The sequence below is a fragment of the Telopea speciosissima genome, chromosome 11, assembly GCF_018873765.1.
Source record: "Telopea speciosissima isolate NSW1024214 ecotype Mountain lineage chromosome 11, Tspe_v1, whole genome shotgun sequence".
In the NCBI taxonomy this organism is placed as follows: Eukaryota; Viridiplantae; Streptophyta; class Magnoliopsida; order Proteales; family Proteaceae; genus Telopea; species Telopea speciosissima.
The window spans coordinates 41,621,665-41,647,924 of record NC_057926.1 but is presented as its reverse complement, the minus strand read 5'-3'; the positions used below and the strand labels follow the sequence as shown (position 1 = coordinate 41,647,924).

The 26,260-nt window shown below is 42.0% G+C and overlaps 1 protein-coding gene across 5 annotated transcripts in view; it reads left to right on the top strand.

The window, feature by feature from the left end:
* LOC122645974 (ADP-ribosylation factor GTPase-activating protein AGD2-like) overlaps nucleotides 1-26,260 on the top strand; it is a 128,664-nt gene that overhangs the window by 18,874 nt on the left and 83,530 nt on the right. For all 5 annotated transcript variants that reach the window (XM_043839409.1, XM_043839408.1, XM_043839410.1 and 2 more), the window contains exon 5: nucleotides 11,056-11,118. In XM_043839409.1, coding sequence (XP_043695344.1) covers nucleotides 11,056-11,118 — 63 coding nt within the window. The remainder of the gene's footprint in view (nucleotides 1-11,055; nucleotides 11,119-26,260) is intronic.

The window sequence follows — 26,260 nt, the reverse complement described above, 5'->3', positions numbered from 1 at the left end:
ATGCCAAGCAGCTCAGCCTTCAGTCTTTGGTACTCGACTCAGTTAGACAAACTGATTGGGACGATGTTACTTCCCCTGAGAAAGTACACAGCTTTCTTCAGATTGCAGATACCAATTTACATAAGAGGGGGTCGATCCTAGAGAAGGTATCGAAATGGAGCTCGAAGAGAAAGAGAAGATCAGAGAGAGGGGCGAGAGGCGGAACTCGAGAGCTGGCGGAGCTAGGTCTGCTTTCTCTGAAGAAATGAGCTGCCTTATATAGAGGGAGAGGTCGGCTACGGATTCCAAAATTTTATTTCAATTCCGGAATAGTAACTGCTGACGTGTGCTGACGTAGGGCGGCTGGTACTATTCAGCACTGTTCATGGGTCCAGATGACGTCATGGGTGACGTAGGGCGGCGGCACTATTTACTGACGTCAGGTGACGTAGGGCGGCTGCACTATTCATGTGGGACCATGCTGATGTCAGGGATGACGTTAGTCTGATCCGAGATTGACATCTTCGTCTGCGTGACCGTCAAAGAGAGGCGCGTTGATGAGAGCTTCATCGGCGGCTTCTTGAGCAGCGAGTTCGGCGGCGTCTGCGGCAGCCATTGTTTCAACTGCTTCGGCAACATCGGCGAGGAGAGTGCCAGGGATGTCGAGGACGGGAGAAAGTGTCTGGAGCTGGTCGATCAGTTGGAATGTATCGGCAGCAACTTCATCAGGGATCTCATAATCCATCATGAACTGGGTGACAAAGATTCGTCGTCCGTCTGAGACAAGATAACGGTATCGTGGACATCCGTTGGGATGAGTGAGTCCAAGAGCTTCTTTGTGTAAGGCGATCAGGGACTGTTTGTACAGAGATTCGGCGTGTATCTGCAGGTTGGCAATGTGCAGAGCTTCGGCTTCATCTGTAACAAGAGAAGGTTCTGCTAAGGAGTAGCAGGAGGCGGGGCGGCGATGCCAGAGCTGATAGGGCTGGAAGAAGCGTTCGCGTTCACGCCAGCCGAGGGTGCTGCAAATGGTGAATTCAAGTCCACCAGAGAATCTCCAATTGGCGACAGCATGGGCGATCATAGTTCTGATCATCATGGGCAATTGGTCGAGGACAGCAGTATTATCACTAGAGAAGACCAGTTGGCCTATTAGTCCCCATTCGACAGCAGCAATACTCCATGGTTCGGAGCCAGGGTAGAAGATAAGTTGGTACTGATTATGTTGTTCAGTCCGTATTATATTTTTGGGAAATTCCAGCATAAAATCTTGAAAGCGCTGGTATTGGGCATGATCACAATGACGTTGTATCATTGGAAATATTTCCCGGGGAAGGATTTCTTTAGCTTTTAAATATAAGCAGATTTTGTATGCTTTATAGAAGAGAGCATCTTTTAAATGATCTTCGATACAATCTGCAATCTGAAGAAAGCTGTGTACTTTCTCAGGGGAAGTAACATCGTCCCAATCAGTTTGTCTAACTGAGTCGAGTACCAAAGACTGAAGGCTGAGCTGCTTGGCATAGAAAGTTCCAAGAGCCTTTGAGAAGGCGGTAAGAGCAGTACGAAACGGCTTTTTCTGGCCGGCAACCTGCGTCTTCCACAAAGTATTCAACTGATGGTACCACTTGGTAGGTATGCCATCGTGATGAAAGAAATCAGTGGTGTTGGAGACCGACTGACCAAAAGATGAAGGCGGAATATTAGCCGCTGATTGTTTTTGTACAATCTGGGAGTAGCTGGCTGGGGGTATATTCCACAAGTAAAAGGGATCCTGACTGTCCTGTTCTTGACTATTTCCGGGGAAGAAATAGGGACTAAAAGGCTGAGAAGGGGAAGGAGAAAATTCCGCTGTTGTGGCAGGAATTCGAGTGTAACCAGGGGTAGTCCATTGGGTAGGTACTGCCGCTGTTACCTGGGGTTCTCTAATGAGAATACCACCACGAGGGGTAGGGAGTAAGCCAAGAGAAGAGGCTTGGGCTTTCTTTTTGCTCTTGCGATGTGGTGTCGCGTGAGCTTTACCTTTACCCTTATCAGGGGGATGCCGAGGATTCATGACGACGGCGGCTCGCTAAGATAATCACCAAAAATTGTCGATTACCTTTAACATGTACAATTTCATACGATATTGGTTAATAAGATTGGCCCAATTAATACGCGAATTAGTTTCTTTGATTTTGGTTTTAAGAAAATCACGAACCGCTGATTATCAGTTCTAATAAGAAACTTCTCGGTAAAAGATAAATTCTAAACCGTTGAATGGCATTTACAATGGCAAGAATCTCTTTTTCATAAATATTATAATTTTGTTGAGCCGGGGTAAATTTGCCAGAGTTGTAGCCGTAAATTTGCTCATCAAAAGGGTTTTTGAGGGGTCGAGCTTTTAGGACACAGCCCCAATGTTCATTGCTAGCATCAGTCTCTAAGATCAAGAGATCACCAGCAAGAGGGAAGTAAACCGAGGGACAAGATTGGGTAATCTCGGCTTGAATGTCAAGGACTATCTGTGTGTCAGATGGAGTCCAAGAAAAGTCAACATCTTTCTTTAATTTTAATAAAAGACTTTTTTCTTTGGTTGAGAGGTCTTTTATGTAATTACGTCCATAGTTCAAAATTCCTAAGAACTGTTGGAGATGTTGTTTGTCACGGAGGACAGAGGGAAAAATCCTTGATTTTAATCAGGATGTGATCTTGGAGTTGGAGGCCTTGATCACTAAGGATGAGACCAAGAAATTCGATTCGAGTTTTTTCGAGTTCGATTTTCGTGGGAGAAAGGATTATTCCATGTTGGAGGAATAAATCACTGATGATACGAAGGTGTTTCGTATGTTCAGCAGGGGAATCGGAGAAGACGAGAATGTCGTCTATATACGCTACACAAAAAGAGAGGGAACCAAAGATGGAGTCAATCCAACGTTGGAAAACCTGAGGGGCAGTACATAATCCGAAGGGCATAACCGTCCATTGGTAATGGCGATTAAAAGGAGTGGAAAAAGCTGTGAAAGGTTTGGATTCCTCAGTAAGCTTAATTTGCCAGAAGCCAGATTTTAAGTCAAACTTACTGTAAATCGTAGCCTGTTTGGCACGGTGGATAAGAACGTCTTTTCGCGGAATGAAGTATCCGTCGAAGACAATAAGCTCGTTTAAACGTTTGTAGTTTATAACCATACGGGCTTTGCCACGTTTTATTTCCGCATGATTGCGTACCATAAAAGCAGGGCAAGAGTGAGGACTCGTTGAAGGTTCAATAAGTCGGAGAGCCAATAATTCGGAAATCTGTTTATCGAATTCGTCGATATCGGCTTTGATGTAGAGGATGGGTTTTACCCGAATAATCGTGTTAGGATTAGTCAGTTGGATAGAACACCAACGAGGGCTTTTTTCCCAATGAAGGAGGGGTTGGTCAGAAAAATGGGAAGAGAGTTTGTCAAGGAGCCAATGGGAGATGGCGGTGTTGACAGACTGTGACCAATTAACAGAGGTAACCTGTTGTAAGACGGAAGAAGAAATCCGTTGGGGAGTAAAACTAAAATCATCACAAACAGATTTGTGAGATAGAAGTAAGGGAAGAGAAACATCACCAGAGGGATGGTGAATTTGAACAGAATCAGAATGCAGGATGAAAGGTAGATACTTATGCATAAAGTTCATACCAAGGATGAAATCACCATGCATAGTGGGAAAACAAGTAATTTTTGGAATTATAAATCGCTTGTTTTGGAAGAAGATTGGGATATTGTGAGCACGATACTCAAGGGTCGTTGTGGGACCCGAAACACCACTAATATACGTGGGTTGTTCCAATTTTTCCCAAAGATGGCCAGGAAGTGCAGTTGTTTTACAAATGCATCCGGTAGCACCGGTATCCATAAGGACATCGAGAGTATATGGTTTGAAACCAGAAAAATCAAAATGGCCCTTAACGTAGGTGTAGTTTTTGGGATTTTGATTAGATTGAAAGAAAATATCGGTGTCGGCTGTGACATACCGATGAAAGATATTAATGACAGCAGTAGAATCGGTGTCAATAAAATCTTTACGAAGAGGAGCTTTGAATGCTCGAGCAGAAGGAGGTATCCAGTTCTGCGGATGGAATCCAGGCACATTGCTAGGAACATAAGAAGAAACTGAATGGCGAGAAGAAGAGCCAATCGAGGTATTAGATGAGCCAGGTATGGCGGATCTAAGAGAAGGAGTACTAGCAGTCCTAGCTACAGAAGGAGAGCCAGTAGAACGTCGTCTGAAATAAAGATTATTTCCATTTCCTACTAACAGCGAGATTATGGCTGTCGGCCTTCATGCCAGTCCATTGGGTCTTAATTTTAAGAACCACTGAATCACAAAGGTTTGGATCCTGGACAGAGAGGAAGAAGTTGGGTCTTAGTTTGAACCAGACCGAACCGTGAATGAGGTTTGACTCAATTCCACCGATTAAGGCATTAATTGGATCGGATAGGAATCTTTTGTCAAAGACAGCAATGACAACAGGAGTGTCTATGCCTTGGCGAAAGAGCGCCGTGAGTTCAATCTGAATGAGACCAATGTGAATGTATCTCAAACGAGGGTGTTTGGCTACTAATCGTTGGATTTGAGCCGGTTTGAACAGGGAGATCTCAAGAGACGCATCATCTGTAGACTGAGCAGTGGAACTACGCATGAAAAAGATCAAAATACACATGAAAATACACTTTTGGACACAAAAAACAATATAAACAAGTAATTTGTGTCATATATCATGCATATATACTAAGAATTGTGAATAACCAATAACCAGACAAGTGCGACACTTTGAAATTTTTATAAAAGATTAAAAGATGAAATTCCTTACATGTAGAGTCACTCTATTGCCATGAAGAATGTCGGGGTGGATCAAAGTCATGTCTGTAAGGGTCTTCAACAATCGGAGCGACTAGGATGATGTTGTGTACTGTCCGAACATAAGCACAATACTGAGCCCAGTCAAAATACTGATGGTAGTGACTCTCCCACTCATAGTAGAATCGTGTGTATTGCTCTGGAGTGGCTAATGTCACGAAAGCACTAAGTTGTGCTTGTGCTTGATTCTCTCCGTATCCATAACTTCCATACCCTACAGAAGCCCCATGTCCATAGCCTGAAGAAGAACCTGATGCATAATGCCCATGGCCTGATGAAGCACCAGCATAATCAAAACTAATGCTAAGTGACTCCATGCCACTCATAAGCACATTACTATCATATGGATTGTGGGAGCGTTTGGCAGGCTTGCCCTTATGCGGCTTCCGCGAGTAAGTCTTATGGCCAGTAGGCTCAGGACCATGATCCATATCTTGGGAAGTATGTGTGTATCCTGCCTCACATGTGAACTGAACCCCAGCACGATGTTGTGAAGCCTCATGGCCACCACCACTGCCTCCAGCACCATGGCCACCACCACCACCACCACCACCACTACCATCATCATCATCATCATCATCGTCATCATCATCATCATCAGCAGCAGTAGTAGCAGCAATAGAACCACCACTACCACCACCATCACCATCACCATCACCATCACCATCACCATCACCATCACCATCACCATCATCATCACCATCGTCGTCTTCATCCTCATCATCAACATGTTGTTGAGTTCCTCCATACGGATGACCTGACCTCGTCCTCCTGACTAAACCTTCTTCAGAGCTACTTTCATTTTCTTTAACATTAGGACAAGGATCTTATGATGGTGGCTGTGTTGCATCCTCATCCATCTGTTGAATGATGCTCTCTATCACTGGATCAGGTTTGGTTGTCTGGCGATCCTCACTTAATTGATCCATCACCAATACCTTATCGGTATCCTCTATCCATGCTCTAACTGGATCTTCATCGTCAAGTAGGTGGTTGATGTCGATTGGGTTGACATCTACATCATCTCCTTCTCTTTCCAGCTCTAAATATTTAAGCTTCAGCTTCATGTTGTAATGGACATACACTAGCTTCTCCAACTTTGAATAACTGAGACGATTCCGGGGTTTGGTGTGTATCAACCCGAATGTACTCCAGTTACGTTCGCAGCCACTAGAGGATGCCGTTAGGGATAACACTCGAATTGCAATTCGGGTTAAGTGTGGAGCACTAGTACCCCCATAATTGAGCCACCAATCAGCTGCACAATAATAAATGAAATATTAAAAGATAAAACCTTAAAACAAATTTTAAATGATATAATTAATTAGGTAAACCTAACTTACCTGGGCGTTGTGTGCTCCTAGCATGGATAGCCATTCTATTAGCAAAACCACGAGTGGCCTCTCGAAAATACTTAGCCTAGAGAGGTATTAGAAAAAATAAAATATTAGTTCCACTTCCACCAATCACTCTATTCTTGGTTTCAATCATTTATACAACTAATTTAGCTCTAACCTCATCCATGGCAAGTGTGGCCTTCGCTACATCTGGCTCCATTCTGTTCAAAACATTCCTTAGGGCACGCAATAGATCCGGTCTACACCCTATATCATCGGAGTATTGGATATCCGGATTCAAATAATATGCTGCACATGGTTTGTAATGGATGGTTAGAAACCTAGAAATTCTAATAATAAATAAATAAATAGTAACTTACTAACTACTAAGTGTTTAAAATGAAACCAAAGTCATATACTTATAAGATTACCTGCCCAATGAACATCTTGAACCAACATATTTTCCCATCGATCGGATATATTCTTCAAATACTTCTTGTTTGATGTTGGGTTATTCTCATGTATTTTTCTCCTCCCACATCCCATGGCCTCTACCATCTTACCCATGGTCTGCTCTTTATCCCCATCAACCTCTCGAAGCAGACAAAAGAGTGGCATCATAACATTATAAAGTCGGCCCATCGCAGCCCAAAACTTTGAGGATGTGACAAGATCTTGAACAAATCTCCCAATTTCAGACCTTGCATAATTGCTAGTCAACCACTCAGTAGAGGTGAACATCTGTAGCAGCCCATGCTTTCGGGAAATGAGGCTATCAATTGCAATGTAATTTGTTGCAAATCTTGTTGTTGCAGGCCTCACTAAATCCCCTTGTGTGTAACTCCTCATCAATGCCAAAAGGCCCAAAACCCAACTATAGTTGTAAATAAAGTTGGTGATTTTCCTTGCATTACCAACCAACTTTTGGACCTTGGACAGTTCTCCTATGTCCTTGAACATCAAATCTATGCAATGAGCTGCACATGGTGTCCAAAATAGATGTTGCCTCTTTAACATAAGCAACTGACCAGCATTCTTGAAATTTGCTGCATTGTCAGTTACTACTTGGACAACATTTTCTTCTCCTATGTCCTCCACAACTTCATCCATTAACTTGTACAAGTAATTGGCATCTTTGATTTCACTAGATGCATTGACCGACTTGTGAAAGATCGTCCTTCCATCACAGTAGATAAGAAAATTGATGATGGATAATTTTGTTGGTCCACTCCATCCATCACACATGATGGTCACTCCATATAGTGGCCACTTCTCCTTGAACCTCTCCACATACTCATGCACCTCTTGGACAATATCATCCAAGTAAGGCCCAACAATCTCATGAGGTGTGGGTGGCTTAACATTTTTCCCACACTGCTGAATCTCCTTTACCATGGCCTTGAAGTGGGGATCTTTGGCCTTATGTGGTGGAATCATAGAACTGTGGAACCATCTGGAGATTGCTCTGCGTATCCTTTTACTAAGTGTTTTGGGTTGAAAGCTTTCTTCAATCCTCTGTTGGCCAACATCCCTTGGTCTATAGACATTAGGATCCATGTCTCTGATATTTGGGCTCTTCTTTCTCTTACCCTTACCACTCTTTGTAAACCGGTCAAACATCCCCTTCACACTGGTTGCTCTACTAAGGCCAACAGGCTGCTTACCCTTACTTAGAGATGGACGACAAGAGGAGCCAACACCAATATCTACAGGGCCCTGGCTGGGTCGAGCTGATTGACTTCTAATCAATTGCTCAGCTCTCCATTGTTGCTCTTTTGCTTCATGTCTTGATTGTTTCATCGTCAATACCAACTCTGGGTCCTCCTCTGCTTCCATATCCGATCCTTCATAATCTTCAAAATCTTCCATCAAATTTTCCACCAATGCATCAACATCATCATGTGCTTGCTTGGATTTTTTTTTGGAATCTCTAAAGTGTTTTTGCATGGCCCTGCTTAACTCTATAGGGCACTTTGTACACTTGGAAACATTTCTATATCCTCCTGCCATGTGCTCTTTTTGCCGAGTTACCCCACCTCCAAGATGTTGGGTGTCACAGAAGTTGTACTGTGTATGCAATCTATTATTGTTTATTTTGGTACAATAAGACCACCCAATGTTTTGTTGCCGCGGCATCGTCCTAAATACCAAACAAAAGTAGATAACTATATAAGATATATATTAAACATTATTCAAATCCACACATCAATAATTAATTATTTATACAAGTATAGACAGACATTATGATGCATGTCATGCATTGCATCATTTTCATGTATTTACTATCTAGCAAAGTTGCCCTAAACAATATTTAAACATTTTTATATTTTCTACAACTAGTTACATATTATTTAATTTTTTAAATAATGAAAAAAAATGACGTAATTTACTACATATATGAATCTAAGTCTTTGATTCTATTTCAGCCAATTATACATTTTATCAAACTATAATGAAAGAGTATAGATGGAAAAATCAGATTTTTTACATTTTTTAAAGTATTTTATAAATTCAGAAAATACCCAAAAAATAAAAAAAAAATACAGATTTTAGGGTAAATGTATAATCTTCTTGGGATGTCATACATCTATACATAATGTACTCCATATATTATAAACATTACCATTTGTTTTAAAGTTAAGAAGAAAAAAAAAAAAATCATTTTAAAGAAGGAATTTTCGGTGTTGGGTAAAAATGGTCAAAGAAACATGGATTTGAAACCAAATCTTTGTAAATGCATACAAAGAATGCAATTTCTATGTTTGTTTAACATATTCTCTTTGATTCATACCAAAAAACATACCAATAATCAAAGATTAAAGCAAAAGATTCCAGTTTTTTTCAAAAAACTTACCTAACCCTTCAAGAACAGCTTTTGAATTCGAATGTGGGCTGTTAGATCCACCAAATGATGTGATTTCAGCTCCTCTAAGTTCGTTTTTGGCAAAGAATTGAAAGCCCTCAAGAAATCTTACCCAAAAAGCAAGTTTAAATGTGTTTTTGGAAGGGTTTCTCAAAGCTGGGAAGAACTTTTTTCCACCAGGACTGCTAGAAATCGAGTTTCAGGTGACAAGAATGAAATGGCCATGTGTCTTTTAAGTTAACGATACGTATCGAGACGTATCGAGTCGTCTCGATATGTATCGGTCGATACATATCGAGACGACTCGATACGTCTCGATACATATCGTTTTTTAAATATAATAAAATAATATTTAAAAAAACTCTCGGCTGTATCGATATGTATCGTATCGGTATGTATCGGTCGATACGTCTCGATACAGTCGAGACATTTGCATTTAAAAAAAAAGAAGATACGTCTCGGCCTGTATCGTATCGACCACGATCGATACCAAGACGTATCGGCCGAGACGATACGATACGGGCCTAGACTTAAATCCTTGCCCACACGTGGTCTAAACCAGATTTCGACCGTGGGAGAAGTTAAGCCTGGTTTTGGCCTGCTTTCTACTTCTTGGACTGAGCTGCATGCTTGGGCGGGGGGAGTCTGTGGTAGGAATATTTCGCACTTCAAAGGAGCTTGAGTTTTTTTGTAAAACTTGATTAGGGAAAGGGCCTCTAATATTTTTTGGATTTGTGGGCATGAATTTTACTGTGGCTAGAAACAATGTTTTGGGAAGTTAGATGGAGTGGAGTATATAATTGGTGCTACTGGATAAACTGCTCCTAAAATTATGAGCCAAGGTGAAAGAATTCAGAATTACTTGTAAGGCCCTGTTTGTTTAGAGGGGACTTGGGTGGGTGGGAGAATTGGGGTGGGAAAATGCTGATGTGGCGCTTCAAAATCCCGCCCCAACCTTGTTTGGTTAATTTGGGGTGGTGAACTTACAAAAGCTTAGGGGACATCATTAATTGCTTTGTCTGCTGATGTGGCACTTCAAAATCCCACCCCTTTGCTATCCAAAGTCCCACCAATTTTAATTGGTGGGACTTTGGTTACTGTTCATGAGAAAAGTAACTTTACCTCAACATTTCCACCCCCACAAAACCCCACCAACATGTGGGTCCCATCTTCCCAACAATCCCACCCCACCTTCTGCTCTAAATAAATGGGGCCTAATGGAATATCCACTAGTGTAATATTAATATTATACCTGAACAGGGAGGACTTGAACCAAAACCATAGAGGCCCCAAATTACATCCATAAAGCTGCAGTAAATGAGTAAAATCCGAGTCAGAAACAATGACATAGTTGTCAAGGCTCCTAGGTGACCCAAGGCATTGGAGGGCTGGGCCGTCTACGCAACAAGGCGCCCACCTAGGCATGCTGTATATGTAATATAGCAAAGATAAATTATATATAATTATGCTTATATGCAACAATGAAGCCATATCATTGATATAATTATGCTAGTAATTACCTAATATAAGAAAATCTGCATATAGTAAATAAAGCATAGGATATAATATACGCATATTCATAAAAAAAAAAGCAAACATAAATCAACATAGAGTCGTGAAGTATTAAAAAACTGATACAAGACTTGTAATTGTCACAAGGCGACACCAAGGCTTCCAAGGCGGTTGCCTTGCCTCAAAAAGGCATTTTGTCGCCTTGGACCCAAGAAGGCGCCTGGAAGGCATGGCATCCCCGTGACAACTAAGCAATGGGAGGTTGTCTCTTAAGCGCTGTATAAAAATAATGCCTTCTGACCAGACTAAATCCTCTACTATGAAACGTTTGAAGAGTCAACAGGTTTCTTAAACAAAGACACCCAATCAATGGCACGAATTCTGATGTTGTTCATGGTCAAGGTGTTACTCAGTTTTTGTCTTATCTATATGTGTGCTTCATTGTGAGAGTTCTGCCATAGGTGTGAGAGGCCTCTGTTAATATTGCAGGTAGAACATATGTTAAACGATCGTTTGTCGCAGTTTATGTCTGTTGATCTGCATGGTGTGAAGGTAATTCCTTTTCTTTTCTTCTTCTGTTTCTTTTTTCTGACAGGTTTATATAATTCCTATTTTTGTCTCTAATCATGCTTTTTAGTCTTGTATGTATAAAGTTGAAAGCAGGGTTTTTTTTTTTTTTTTGAATCAGTTCTAAAATGAATTTTATTACTCAAAATATATAGGAAGAAAAAGAAACCGGATTTTTGGGGGTTGGGGGCCTGGGGCATGTCTGCATATCGTCCTACACAGTACACACTGGATATCCACTGACCTCTAGAACACACTCTAGACTCTAGAGTTGTCTCTGTATTCTTTGCGAGTTGATGATCAGTCCATCAATAATGGCTCATATCAATCGGCTCATGTATTTTAGGCTGCAGATTATCAAGTTCTTTTGATCGTAGCTTTTCTTTGTTTTTGTAAATCATTAACAGCATATTGTAATTTCTTTAAGTAAAATATGTGTGTGTGCAACTGTAGATCTAAATATTCCCCATGATGTAAACAAAGAATAAAAATTCTATGTATATAAAAAAAAAACTGAATATATCAGTCAAAAGGCGTGAATTTCCACTTAGAAAAGAAATACATGCTATATTACCCCAATAAATTCTTTGGAAGTCGTACCCTAATCCAAAATGTACCTGCCTAACTGGCAATATCGACACATATCCTGGAAAAACTGTGGGGTAGTCTTAAAAAATTCTTCTACTTCTTGTACAACCCAAAACAGTAGCATAAGGAAGCTAGTCCTTCAAAACTATTCCTCTTTCTCGAAGACAAACAGGCCATCTAATAAACAGCTTCTCCCGCAGAACCAGACCCAGTTGAATGTAATCCAAAGAGATTGAGGAATATGCCCATACCTTAAGAGAAATACTGCAATAGATGATGTGCAGACACAAATGGAAGTAGCATCTTTTTGCCAACTGTCAATCCAAGTCTGCCATTCTTTGTGCATGTATCTAAGGTTGGTGCGTGATTGAGTGCTACCACCATGGCTAGAGTGGCCACCTTTGGAGGAGCTTCTATTTTCCTTATCTTGTTCAACTCTGGCAATCTTCTTTCCTAATCCCCATCAGGCTCTTTAGCTAAAAAATTATAATATGTGGCATTGGAGAAGCAATCTCTTGGATAATTAAACCAGACCCTTGGATCCTCTTCCCAACATTAATCTCAGCATGCATAGTTGTCACGGGGTCTAGGCGTCCCAAGACGTTGGAAGGGTTCTGGATGCAAGGTGACCAAGGCGCCTGGACGCCTTGCCAACTATGCAGCATGGTATAATACAGAGAACATATTGTAAACTTCCTCAATCTCTCGACCATCGCTTTTGCAGAATCAAAGTTTCTGAAACCTAACAAGTTTTTATAACATGCACAGGGAGTAGTAACACCTTAACAATTTGTTGTTTCATAACAAGGATTTTACCTTGGGAAAGTGGCTTGCCTGTTTGATACAAGGTTCTAAGACTCGGGTCACGGTGGCATCTTGGCCAAGCCAGAAACCGAGTCGAGCCGAGATCTCAGCAATCTCGCTGAGATCTCGGCGAGTTGCTGCATTTTTTTTTTTTTTGACTCGGACCCCCAACTCGGCGGGTTTTACACATATTTTGGGTCTGAAACTTGGTATCCAGCCTATTTCAGGCCATTTAAACACAATGGCATGCCCAGATTTTCCAAAAAACAAGTCCAAATATAAGTTTTACTTTGGAATTTTACAAATAGGTGATGATTCTTGGACTGTTGGAGTTGAATCTTCACTTTAGCACTTGAATCTCACTTCAAACAATGCAATCCACCCAAGATTTGAAAGAAAGAGGAAGAAATTTGAGGGAGAGAGCTGTTTTGAGTGTTTTCCCCTTTGTTTAGAGAGCTATGGACAGAACTATTGAGATTTCCGAGTTCTGTCCATTGCCCTCTTTTAATAAAATGGGCACAGGGGTCAAATGGGCAATTAAAATGGGTAAAAAATCATGTTCTAACCCGATACCGAGATCTCTGCGAGATATTGAACTTTTAAAACTAAAAAAAAACTGGAAAAAATGTGTACCGAGACAATACCGAGATCTCGCTGAGATCTCATCGAGAAAGTGTAATTTTAGAATGCGTATGGCATCTCGTCTCGGGATCTCACAAAACCGAGCAACTCAGATCTCGCCGAGATCTCGCGAGTTCTCGAACCATGGTTTGATACCCAATGGCAATGGTCATTCATCCTTGAGGCATTTTTTGCATTCCTGGAGAAAGGGATCATAGAGGAGAAGAGGTGGTCTGTTGCAATGAGTCCATTTCTTCAGCTAAAAGGCAGTTGGGTGCTGGAGTTCCCAGATTGTGGTGCCCTAATCTAAAATGGGAGAAGCAAAATAGGGAAGGCTTGTAGGGATTGAGCCAGGAGAGATTGAAGGGGCAAAAACCCCCTACTGTGAATTTCCATACTGTTTTTTCCTGCTTGTCAGCTTGTTAACAGGTTGTATTTTCAAGCTCTTTTGTCTGGCTGGGAGGTGGGGTTTGCTCTTTGTTGGTGCTTGACTTTTTTGTGCGTGTGTGTGGGGCATGGTGGCTTTTGGCTGTAATCCTTGCCAGTTGGCATGCTTGCATTTGTGACCGTGTGCCTGTACTGTGCTTTGCTAGTCTGTTTGTTCATACCTTCTTAAGCCTTGTTGGGTCTTTTGTCCTCTTTTCTATTCCTTTGTCTTTTAGGCTGCATTTGGTTGCTTTCCCTCACAATCTGGGAAAGGAAAATTGAGTGACAACCGAGAAATATGATTGTTTGATTGCATAAGTGGGAGAAAACATAGAAGAAATGATTATATCTAGTTTTTGTCCCACCCCGTTAAGTGGGAAACTACAGGAAAAAGAAAATTGAGGGAAAGCTGGTCATACCTGGCTTCCCCTTTTCCTCACAAGATGGGGAATAAGTCTTGGACAACCAAGCAACATTAAAAAAAGTTTGCGTTTGTTTTCTCTGATTTTTTCCCCCAAACAACTAGTAAAGGAAATTATTTCTTTTCAATCATGCAAAAAGTAAACAAACACAGCCTCAATGGAGCACCTGTTATCCATGAAACAAAAAAAACAGGATTTCATAATTTCATGCGTTGAGAGGAAAATTGAGCGAGGGTTATTATTTATTCTGGCGTTTTACGCTAGAATAAGCGACACGCTACACTGTGACCCGGGTGTAGTGAAAACTAAGCAACAGTTAGCTAGGGCATCCCCTGTAAGCGTCGTGCCGCGTCGGCGCCTGGATGCGGTGACAAGTAGGCAAGGGTTCTCACACCGTGGACGAGTGCGAGTAAACAAGCTAGTCCAAAATCGTAGGATTAGGTTAACATCTTGGAACATTGAATCTTTAATGGGCAAGAGTCTAGAATTGATAGATGTTATGAGGAGAAGAAGGATTAACATAGTCTGTATTCAAGAGAATAGATGGAAGGGTAACAAAGCCCAGGAGTTGAACGATTTTAAACTTTGGTATATTGGAGATAAAAGTAATAGAAGTGGAGTGGATATATTAGTGGATAAAGATTTAAAGAATGATGTGGTGGATGTTAAAAGTTTTGGAGAAAGGATTATATCCATCAAGCTTGTGTTGGAGAAAGAGGTTGTCAATATAATTACGCTTATGCACCCCAAGTAGGATTGAATGAAAGTAGTAAGTTACAATTTTGGAAACACATGGATGGATTAGTGTAAGGTTTTAGCCAAGGAGAAAATATTATTATAGGGGGTGATCTGAATGGACATGTTTGGAGAGATAGTATAGGCTATGAAGAGGTACATGGATGATATGATTTTGGAGAGAGGAATGAGGAGGGAATCTACGTTTTAGATTTTGCTGTGGCTTATGATTTATCCGTCGTAAACACTTACTTTGAAAAGAGAGAAGCATTTAGTTACCTTTAGAAGTGTGCATCATAGTAGCCAAACAGATTTCTTTCTAACTAAAAGATTCGATATGTTGTTATGTAAGGATTGTAAGGTTATACTAGGGGAGAGCCTAACCACACAACATAGATTAGTGGTCATGGATATGTGCCTTATTATGCAGATCGTAAGAAAGGCGAACTTATTTGCCCTAGGATAAGCCGATAAGGTGGTGGAGTTTAAAGGGGATACCTTAAAATCATTTACTGATAAAGTGGTCAAATAAGAAAAGTGGGACTTTGAGGGAGACACTAATACAATGTGGAACGGGATGACTACTTGTATTAAGAAGGTTGTTCAAGATGTCCTAGGCAAATCAAAAGGAAAACGTCATTCCTCTAGGAGACTTGGTGGTGGGATGTTGAGGTTCAACCGTTCAAGTAGCCATTAAGACTAAGAAAGTTAGTTTTAATGCATGGCAAAGGACTAAGGATGTAGAGGATCTGAGAAGGTATAAATTTGCCATAAATGAAGCTAAGAATATTGTGGGAAAAGCAAGATGAAGATCATTACAACAATCTAAGCACAAAGGATGGGGAAAAGACTATTTATAAGATAGCTAAAATGAGGGAAAAGAAGAGTAGAGATCTTGACTTGTTAGATGTATTAAAAGTGAAGATGGTAAAGTACAAATAAGGGATGAGACATTAAGGAGAGATTATTTCTATAGTCTACTAAATGAATACATTTCGAGTAATAGTGTCTTGGAATACTGCAATACCCATCAAGACACCACATGTTGTAAATATGTAAGAAAAATTATGGTGTCTGAAATAAAAGAAACTTTAAGGAGGATGAAAGTAGGCAAGGCACCAGGCCCAGATGAGGTCCCAATAGAAGTGTGGAAGAGCTTAGGAATGTGTGGTTTATCTTGGCTACCAAGCTGTTTAATAAGATTATGAGCACAAGGAAAATGCCACAGGAATGGAGGAAAGACCTTGTGGTTATGATTTACAAAAATAAAGGCGATTTTCATAGTTACAATAACTATTGAGGCATAAAACTATTGCCTGCGCTGTTTATTTTGGCGGAGGAAGTTCTTAGCAGGGGGCTAAAAAATCTGTTCTCAGAGGGGCATGCCTTGTATTTCCTGCTTCCCAGAGGGTGTCCCGGAATATCACATTGCTTGTTTACGGATGATACTATCATCTTTACTAGGGGTTTGAAGAGCTCCTTGAAGCAAGTTTTAGGCTTTATTAGCAGGTATGAAGGCTTTTTGGGGCAGTTGGTGAATAAACAAAAAGTTGTTTTGTGTTCAGCAACAAGGTTTCGGCGGCAAGGGCTCGAATGGTGGGGGCATTTATGGGGTTTGGCGTTGCCGATTACTTATTTTGGGGGCCCCGCTCCATGCTGGAAGGCTTAAAATATGTTTCTTTAATGATTTTGTTGGAAAAATAAGGAACAAGGTAGCGGGTTGGAAAGGAAAGCTTTTATCTGCTGGGGGGCGTATGACGCTGTTGAAGCACGTTCTTACCTCTATCCCCATTCATGTGCAGGCCATCTTGGAGCCACCTAAGGCTGTCCTAAGGAGGATTTATGGCATTTTTGCGGACTTCCTCTGGGGGAGTTCTGAGTGGGGAAAACGCCAGCATTGGGTGAGTTGATAGAAGGTTTGCAGGCCTCTAGAAGGAGGGTTGGGGATCAGGCTGTTGGAGGATTTTGGCCTCGCTCTTAGGCTGCTGAGAGGGTGCCCGGGTATTTCGCACTATCTGTTTGCTGATGACACCATGATCTTCACCAGGGGCTTGAAAAGATCTCTAAAACAGGTCATGGGGTTTATTAACAGATACGAAGGCTTTTCGGGGCAGCTTGTAAATAAGCAGAAGAGCTGCTTCATCTTGGGGGACAAGGTCTTGTTGGCGAGGGCACAAATGGTTGGGGTGGTGATCGGTTTCCCAAGGAGGTCTCTGCCAATCACCTACTTGGGGGCCCCTCTCCACTCTGGAAGGCTCAAAATTTGCTTCTTTGACAGCTTGGTGGAGAAGATAAGGAATAGGGTGGCAGGCTGGATGGGCAAGCTCCTGTCTTCTGGGGGTCGGGTTACGCTCCTCAAGCATGTCCTAGCTTCTATCCCCATCCATGTTCTCACTACTCTGGACCCACCCAAGGCAGTGCTGCGGAGGTTGTATAGTATTTTTGCAGATTTTTTGTGGGGCAGCTCGGAGTGGGGAAGGCGCAAGCACTGGGTTGGTGGGAGGAAGGTCTATAGGCCGCTTGAGGAAGGGGGGCTTGGGATCAGACTGTTGGAGGATGTTGGTGTCTCGCTCAAGCTTAAGGGCCTTTGGAGGGTGCTTATGGACCATTCCCTGTGGAGTGAGTTTTTTAGGGCAAAGTTCTTCAAGAACATCCATGTTGCTCTGGCAGGACCATGTGGGACAGGCTCAAAGTCTTGGCGTTGCACGTTGGCCTACAAGGATCTTCTGTTGGAAAAAGCACGGTGGTTGATTGGTATTGGCAGGGTGCCATTTTGGCTTGATAACTGGATGGGAGCTGGGGCTCTAATAGATTATGTGGATAATGGCCTGCTGGTGGACACGGGTCTGATGGTGAGAGAGGCACTGGAAGAGGATGGCAGCTGGAATCAGGAAATATTAAACCTCATTGATTCATCGGCCGTCAAGGAAAGTATTTTGGGGGGGAGGTTTGCTCTAACTGATAGGGAGGATGTCCTGGTTTGGTCCCCCTCGAGTGATGGGAGATTTACCACCAAGTCTGTGTGGAATGAGATTCGGACGGCCTCACCGATGGTGCCTTATGCGAAATGGATATGGAACGCTTCTGTACCGGTAAAAATTGCATTCTTCTCTTGGCAGCTTCTGAACGGCAGGATCCCTACGGACGAGACGCTTATGTCTGTGGGAATACCTTTAGCCTCAAAATGTAATTGTTGTGGTAATCCTCGTTGCGAAACGACGGATCACTGTTTGCTTTATGGAAGTACAGCGGCCAAGGTGTGGGACTACTTTGAGCGGGTTTTCGACATCCATTCTGCTCCCACTCAGAATGTCAAAGGGTGCATAGGGCAGTGGTAGGGCCTAGCAGGGTGCAGCTCCCTTAGCACTTATATCATAGGTGTTCTACCGTCTTTGGTGGTTTGGGAGCTTTGGAAGGAGAGGAATAACAGAAGGCATGGGGAAGGCAGCTACGCTGCGAGCTCCATCGTAGCAACCATTAAAACCTGGGTGAAAGACATACACATCCCCCCCAAGGTTGGGCGGTCAAGGTCTTGGAGAGAGGATCTAATTCTGCAGTGCTTTGGGCTGGCGCCTGCGGTCCCCAAAGTGAATTGCCCGATGGCAGTTTATTGGTGCCCACCTTTTGCTTCGGTGAAACTCAATGTAGATGGGGCTTGTAGGGGCAACCCGGGCGTAGGAGGAGGTGGGGGGGTCATAAGGGACCCGAATGGGATGGCCCTTACTGCTTTCTCAAATCACTATGGGGCCTGTACAAACTCGATTGCCGAGCTACGTGCATTGAGAGATGGTCTAGGGCTATGTCGCGATCTGAGGTTCATGGATGTAACAGTTAACGTGGACTCTACCTCCACGGCCAGGATGGTGTGTCAGGGGTGCTGCAACCTATGGAAAGGCTGGTACTGGTTCCAGGAGATCTTGTCTCTCATTTCATCAACCCTAGCCTGTGTCTCGTTTGCCTATCGGGAAAGTAATAGAGCCGCGGATTGGTTAGCCAACTTGGCCTGCGATACTGGATCTTCGGTAACCTTTCAGCAAGATGGTTTGCCTACAGGTGTGTTTCAGGTTATCCTCCATGAGGACAAGGAGGGTCTTCCGGTTCTCAAAAAGTAGGGTAGGCCTTCTTTCCTTGTTGGTCATTTTGTGGAGAAGCCCTGTGAGGGCATCTCTGTGGGTGAGGGGTAAGGTGGAATGTCCCCCCCGTGTTTGCTCTTATTCTTTATTGATTATTAATAAAATTCTAGGGGTTGTCTCGGGTCCCAGTTAAGTTTGGGGTTAAAAAAAAAAAAAAAAAAGGGCTTTGGAGAATCTTGTCTGACCTGTCTCTGTGGAGTTCGTTCTTCAGGGCTAAGTTTAAAAATAGTCACGTTGCATTGGTAGGGTCGTGTGGTTTAGGCTCAAAGTCTTGAAGAAATGCTCTGGTGCATAAGGAACTCTTGATGGCAAAGTCAAAATGGTTAATTGGCTCAGGCAATATTTTTTTCTGGTTGGATAACTGGGTGGGGGACGGCCCTTTGATTGATTTTGTGGATAACACTCTTCTAGTTGATACAGGTTTGCTTATCAAGGATGCGATAGATGAAGAGGGGACTTGGAAGCAGGACTTGTTGAACCAGATTGACTCTGCAGGTGTAAGGCAAAGCATTTTAAATGGTAATGTTGCTTTTTCTGATAGGAAGATTCTTTGGTGTGGTCGATCTCCAGTGACAGTCGTTTCATAGCCAAATCGGCCTGGAATGAGGTGCGGCGCAGGTCGGCAGAAGTAACCTATGCGAGGCATTGCGGCAAAGGTTTGGGGGTTTTTTTCACGTGTTTTTTATATTGAGATGCTGCCTTCTCAGTATGCTAGAAGCAGTATCCTTCTTTGGCATGATTTGGCGAGTTGTAGGAGCCTAAGTGACTATGTTGCAGAGCTTTTACCTTCTCTGGTTGTTTGGGAGCTTTGGAAGGAAAGGAATAACAGGAGCCATGGGGAACGAAGGTGCTCTGCTGGTTCTATTATTGATTGCATTAAAATCTGGGTGAAAGTCCTTCTGTACCTGCCCAAGATTAGGTGCTTGGCTTCCGCCTGAGATGGTCTGATTTTGCAGTGTTTTGGTTTATCAGCTCCTCCCCTTTGGCTGAATCGTCCTATCCCAGTTTATTGGTGTCCACCTTTCGCCACAATTAAGCTTAATATTGATGGAGCTTGTAGAGGTAATCCTGGTGTTGGTGGCATAGTTCGAGAACTCGTTTCGTTTCAGTATTTCGGGCTGACCGAAATATCCGAAATATTCGAAATTTTGAATATTTCGGTTGAAATGTTGTATTTTTTCTGGTATGTTTCGATAGGTCATTTCGGTGGGTTTTAGGCCAAGTTAAGGCCTGAAACTTCATGGAAACCCTATTTTAGGCTATATAAACACATTTAAATGTTCAAATTGCAAAAGTAGTCACCCAAAATGGTGTTTTGGATGTGCACCATTGATTGGCAACGTACGGTTGAACCTTAATGTATAACTTAGTTAATTACACATTTACACATACACATTGTACATTAAACAAGTAAATTGACTTGGAACTAAGTTGGAAACATAATGACTCATAAGTTAAGTCATAAATCATAATATTAAGTACATAAAACATCAAGTCAATAACAAGTTAACAAATAACAACTTAAGAGTTAAGATTTAAGAAGATGATATCAAACATTCCAAATCACAATATCCCCAATTGTCCCCTACAAGGCTACAAGTCAAGTAGTCGACTAGTCATCATTCATCTCAAATGTTTACAAATTTGCTAATAATAACTACTCCGCCGTCCAGGATCAACCCCACTCATGGTCCGCTGGAGCCGACGTGTATTGCTCTCCGACTGTAGGACAAATGCATGCCACGTCATAGTCTGGGAGAAGAAGCGAGTGTAGTCATCCACAGTGGCCATGTAAGCTGCATCATCGACATGCTGAAGGTAACCTATCCTAGGATATAGGTCGCCAAACTGTGAAGAAGTACTACCCACTGATCCACTATAATATGAGTCATATGACGGCTCTGGGAGCATGTACGAGTTGTTCGGCTGCGGCTGGTGGGTTGGGTAGCCAGGGTAGGAAAAGAAGTCATCCACAAAAGACGATCTACTATATCCCTGTGAGTGAAAGTCATACTCAAAATTGGGAATGGATGGAGAAGATATAGGCTGCTACCCCCAAGGGTACTGCCCAGAATGCCCTTCGCCATATGGATGTGAATGAGATGAACCATGCTCTGATTGTGCTGGAGATGGACTGCTGTCTACATGAAAAGATGGGGCACGGAAATGCCCACTCGATCTACTGTCTCTATCGCCAATACTCAGTCCACCAACAGAGCGAGATAGGGCATCAATGTCCATAAGCTCAGCCTGCCTACTAGTACCACTACCATGACCACTAAGACGGGACTGGCCACGCTGCTTTCTCGAGTAGGTCGAGGTGGACGATGTGGGCCGTGTAGCTAGTGTGGGGGCACGGATTGCCTCTTGCTACTCTTGTACCACAAACGGGACTCGAGTTCCCTCATATGCTTGACCACCATCACCATCATCATCACGTCCATCATTACCTTCATCATCACCTCCATTATCACCATCTCCACCAGGACCACCACCACCATCTCCACCAGATGACATAGACCAGTCTCTTCCTCCTCATCAACACCACCAGTAGGCTGGAACGGTATGGGTGACGCGTCCCGTGCGTGTACCTCACCCTCTGCAGCCATGAAGTCATCCACATTAGCTTCTATGTGTTCAGCTATCATGGGGTCAGGTCTACCTCCAGGTTGATCTAACACTGGCTCACCTCTATCCCTCACCCAATCAACAATAGGATCTTCATCATCTGACTCCACCTGGAAAATGTCGGCGAGATCGATATTTTCCCTGATACCCTCTTGTCCTATGCGTATGTGTTGCATCTTCAACCTCAAATTATAATGCACATACACTAAGTCAGAGAGACGTTCAGAACCCAATCTATTTCTCCTCTTGGAGTGGATGAGAGAAAATGTACTCCAATTCCGTTCACAGCCAGATGCTGAACATGTCTGGGAGAGAACCTTGATTGCTATTTTTCTTAAATTGTCTGCCGAACCCCCATACAACACCCACCATTCAGCTGCATTACAACAAAAGAGACATGCCACCTTCATTTCAAAAGAATAAGATATTGAATTGAGTAATGACTAATGAGTACCGGCATCACCGCGTGTCCAGCCTTGCTCTGCAGCATCAGTTCCAAAACTTCCCAATGCATCCCTAAAAGTCTTCAACTATAATCATTTGGAAAATATTTAAAATTAGTAATGACTCATTATTATTTAGTATTGAATTGAGTAATTCCAAATGAATTATAACTTATAAGACTTACCTCATTGTTGCATATCACCTGTAATTTACTATTCGGCTCCAACTTGGCAACTACTTCTTTGACTGCGACAATAAGACTATTATTCAACCTAAGCCTATGACTGTATTGGTACTTGGGGTTCAAATAATATGCTGAAATTGACATTACATATTGACTAGTTAGTAATATATCCTTCAAATTAACTTTAAAAGATGTAATTGCATAAACAACAAAGAGTGTACACTCATCAGCCTTATGCAGTGGATGCATAAGTTGATTTTCCCAGCGCTCCTTGATAATTTTGAGAAAGTGTTTGCTACCTCGTGGATTTGCATTGTAAACACCTTCATTCATCAAGTCTATGGCAGCATATAGATGTGGCATGGTTGGTCCCTTGAGAGCAGAATCAACTATATGCAAAACCTTGACCACTGGGTCCAGAAGTTGTACCACTTTATGCAACTTAGACCAAAAGTCATCTGATGAAATGGTAGCTTGTGCTTCCCTACCACCATGGGTATTGGACCCATTCCAGTTGAACCAGTCTTCAGAAGCAAACATTGATCTCAGTCCAGATTTCTTGGTCTCTATACTCTTGAGTGCAATGTAGTTGGTGGCGAATCTAGTTATGCCTGGCCTCACTAAGTTACCCCCACACTTCTCCCTCAAGAGGTTTAGTGCAAACCCATGGTTGTAGACAAAGTTGGTCATTTGCCTTACCTTTTTCGCAACATGTTGTACCAATTTGATTTTTCCCATGTCCTTCAACATGAGGTCTATACAATGGGCACCACATGGAGTCCAAAACAACCGGTGCTTACTGTTTTGCATCAACTTCTCACCGGCACTCTTGTAGTTGCTTCCGTTGTCCGTTACAATTTGGACAACATTCCCCACTCCTACATCTTCTACCACTTCCTTAAGCAATTTGTAGATATACTTTGCATCATTTTTCTCCTTGGATGCATCAACAGATTTCAGAAAGACCGTCCTCCCATCACAATACACCACAAAGTTGATGATGGAGTTTCTTGTAGGACCAGTCCAACCATCACACATTATGGTCACCCCATAGTTCTCCCACAGCCCCCTCATTTCATTGATGTAGTCTTCAAGCTCTCTCTTCTGCTGGGGTAAATACACATTCATAATCTCATATGGGGTGGGCCCCTTATACCCTGGGCCAGCCTCAGTAATGGAATCTATCATAGTCTGATAAAAGGGGCCTTGTGCTGTGTTTGCTGGGATGGTATGGTATAACATCCACTTAGCTATAGATTCCTTTACCATCTCCTTCAGATTTTTCCATGCTCCCTTGATTTTTGGTGTTTTGTTGCCTTTCTTTCTATAAACACCAGGTGCTTGGTGAAGTGCTGGGTCATCTCGTGGTGGTGGAGGCGGAGGGGGAGCTGCCCTCGTACTCTGTGATCTCCTAAAGGGATTAGGCAACCCACCTCCTCCACTACCACTAGCACCAGCTCCTCTACTACCACCAACTCTCTGTCTCTCCTGATCCTCATGATAACTGGCTCTGCTCATCATCTGTGCTCGTCTCCAATCCCTAGCCTTTTGCTCAGTCTCTATATCATCAGGAACATAGACATCATCACTGTCATCATCATCATCATCACGATGGCCTGATTGGCCTCCCGTTGTACACCTCACTGCTTCCTCAAGATCTACTCTTGCCTTTTCCCTCTGAGCCTTCCTCTTACTCCCTCCCTTCATGTAATCAATGACAGCCCTAGATACCTCCACAGGGACCATATGACATGCGACCACTTCAGGAGAATTCCCAGCTAGATGTTGTTTGAGTCTAGTGGCACCACCTCCCAAAAACTGCATGTGACAATAGTTGCATTGGGATTTTCTTTTATCCCCATCAATTGGAGTGTCATGCAACCATGCAATGTCACCCCTAGTGCGCCTGGGTATGCTTCCCTCCCCCTGGGTCTGGGCCGGCTGCCTCTGCCCCTCTTGCCTCTGGCTCTGTCGTTTACCACGGTCCGCCATAATCAGACTAGTTTACTGTTGCATGAATAAAAGACAATTCATTAATCACTGAAGTACATCAATTCTTTTAGTTTAAATGTTTAAGAATTAAGATTTAAGAGCACTAACACAAGTATATAAGTATATAACTATTTAGTATTTTTCCCCTAACCCTCATATTTTTCCCATATTTGAAAACAATTTTTAAAAATATTTTTCACATAAATATTGGCCTAGCACAACAAAACCGAAATTTTATGCAAATGGGCAGCAATAAAACAACATGTAGAATTTACTTATAGCTATTTTGTATTTTTCCCCTAACCCTCATATTTATCTCATATTTAAAAATGATTTTTTAAAATATTTTTCAAATAATTATTGGCCTAGCACAACAAAATCGAAAAGATATGTAAATGGGCAGCAAATAAGAAGTATGTACAATTTACTTTGATATTTTTCAGTAATTTTAAAACAAAAGCCTCATATTTTTTCTTATTTTTTGCTATTTTTTTGAATTTTTTAAATATTTTTTATAAATTTTTGAAAATTAAAATAATTAATTATTTGCAAAAAATTATTTTTGACACCATGGGGCCGTAGATCGGCCAATGGTGTCTAACATATATTTAATTCATCACCATACAATATACATTGCCCCTATTATTTTTTGATTTTTGTTGTAAATAAATCCAATTTTTGAAGTAGAAAAATAAATAAATAATTTATATACCAAAAAAAAATTTCGACACCGTGAAGGCGTAGATCGGTTTCCGGTGTCTAACATATATTTATTTCATCACAAACAAACATGTTGATCATGCATTTCCCTAAAAAAAACCAATTTTGAGAATATGGTTTTACCTGGAATAGTGGAAAGGCTTCACAGATGTGCTAAGAAGTTTGTTCTTCAAGTGATTCCGGCGTAGATGCGGTAAGGATTCAAGTGGGAAGTGGAAGAATGGAGAAGAAATGAGCAAAAACCTTAAAGAACCAAGCAAAAGTGCGAAACCAGAGCTGTTTCTTAGTCTCCGTCGAAATTTCGACCGAGACTGACGAAACATGTTCATTTATATAAAGCAATTTCTCGAGAAATTCAAAATCTCGCGATATTTTGAAAATATCTCGAGATATCTCGAAATTTCAAGAATTTCGATCGAATTTTTGTATTTTTTTGATTCGAGGTGGCATTTCGTTTCGAGGAGGTCGAAATATCCGAAATTTCCGAAATCTCGATCGAGATTTCGCGAGATTTTGAACTATGGTTGGCGGGGGTGGAGGGGTAATCAGGGATAAGGAGGGTGTTGTCTTAGCAGCCTTCTCGAATTTCTATGGTATTTGCACAAATTCGATTGCTGAGCTAAGAGCCTTGAGAGTTGGTTTGAAAATGTGCCAAGAGTTGGGCTTTAAGGAGTTTGTGGTTAATTCGGATTCAACTTCCACGGTTAGAATGGTTAATTTTAAAAAATGTAACCTTTGGAGATGTTGGTACTGGTTCCATGAAATCATGGCACTAATTGGATCCACTCGGCCTCTGGTTTCCTTTGCATATGGAAGGTAACAAGGCGGCTGACTGGATGGCAAATCTAGCGTGTGACTCAGGTTCTTCTATTGTGTACCAGCTTGGAAGCCATCTTCCAGATGAGCTGCAGCGTATTCTTCGGGAAGACAGAGCTGGCTTGCCAGTCTTAAGAAAGTAGTGTGTAGGTTTTCCTTTATGATTGTCTGGGGTTGGGTCCAGTTTTGAGTTGAGAGTTTGCTCTGTTGGGTCGGGGTAAGGTCGTACGTGCCCCCCGTGTATTCTTTATTCATTTTTTGAAATTTAATAAAAGCTCAGGGGCTAGCCCGGGTCCCAGGTAATATTCGGGTTAAAAAAATATCAAATAAAATAAAAGGCATAAAACTATTGAGTCATACTATGAAATTATGGGAGAGAGTTATTGAAATCCACCTAAGACAAAAAAAAAAAACACTGTTGCAGAGAACCAATTTGGTTTTATGCCAAGAAGATCCATGACAGAAGCTATTTACTTTTTTTTTTTGGATGAATAAGAAATTCATTACCAAGAAGAGAGAAAAAAAAAACTTACAAGGCCCTGCCTTTACAAAAAAGGGGAGTCAAGGGGCCAAAACAATAGAGGAGGAAAGCCCCCAAGCATCAACACTCAATC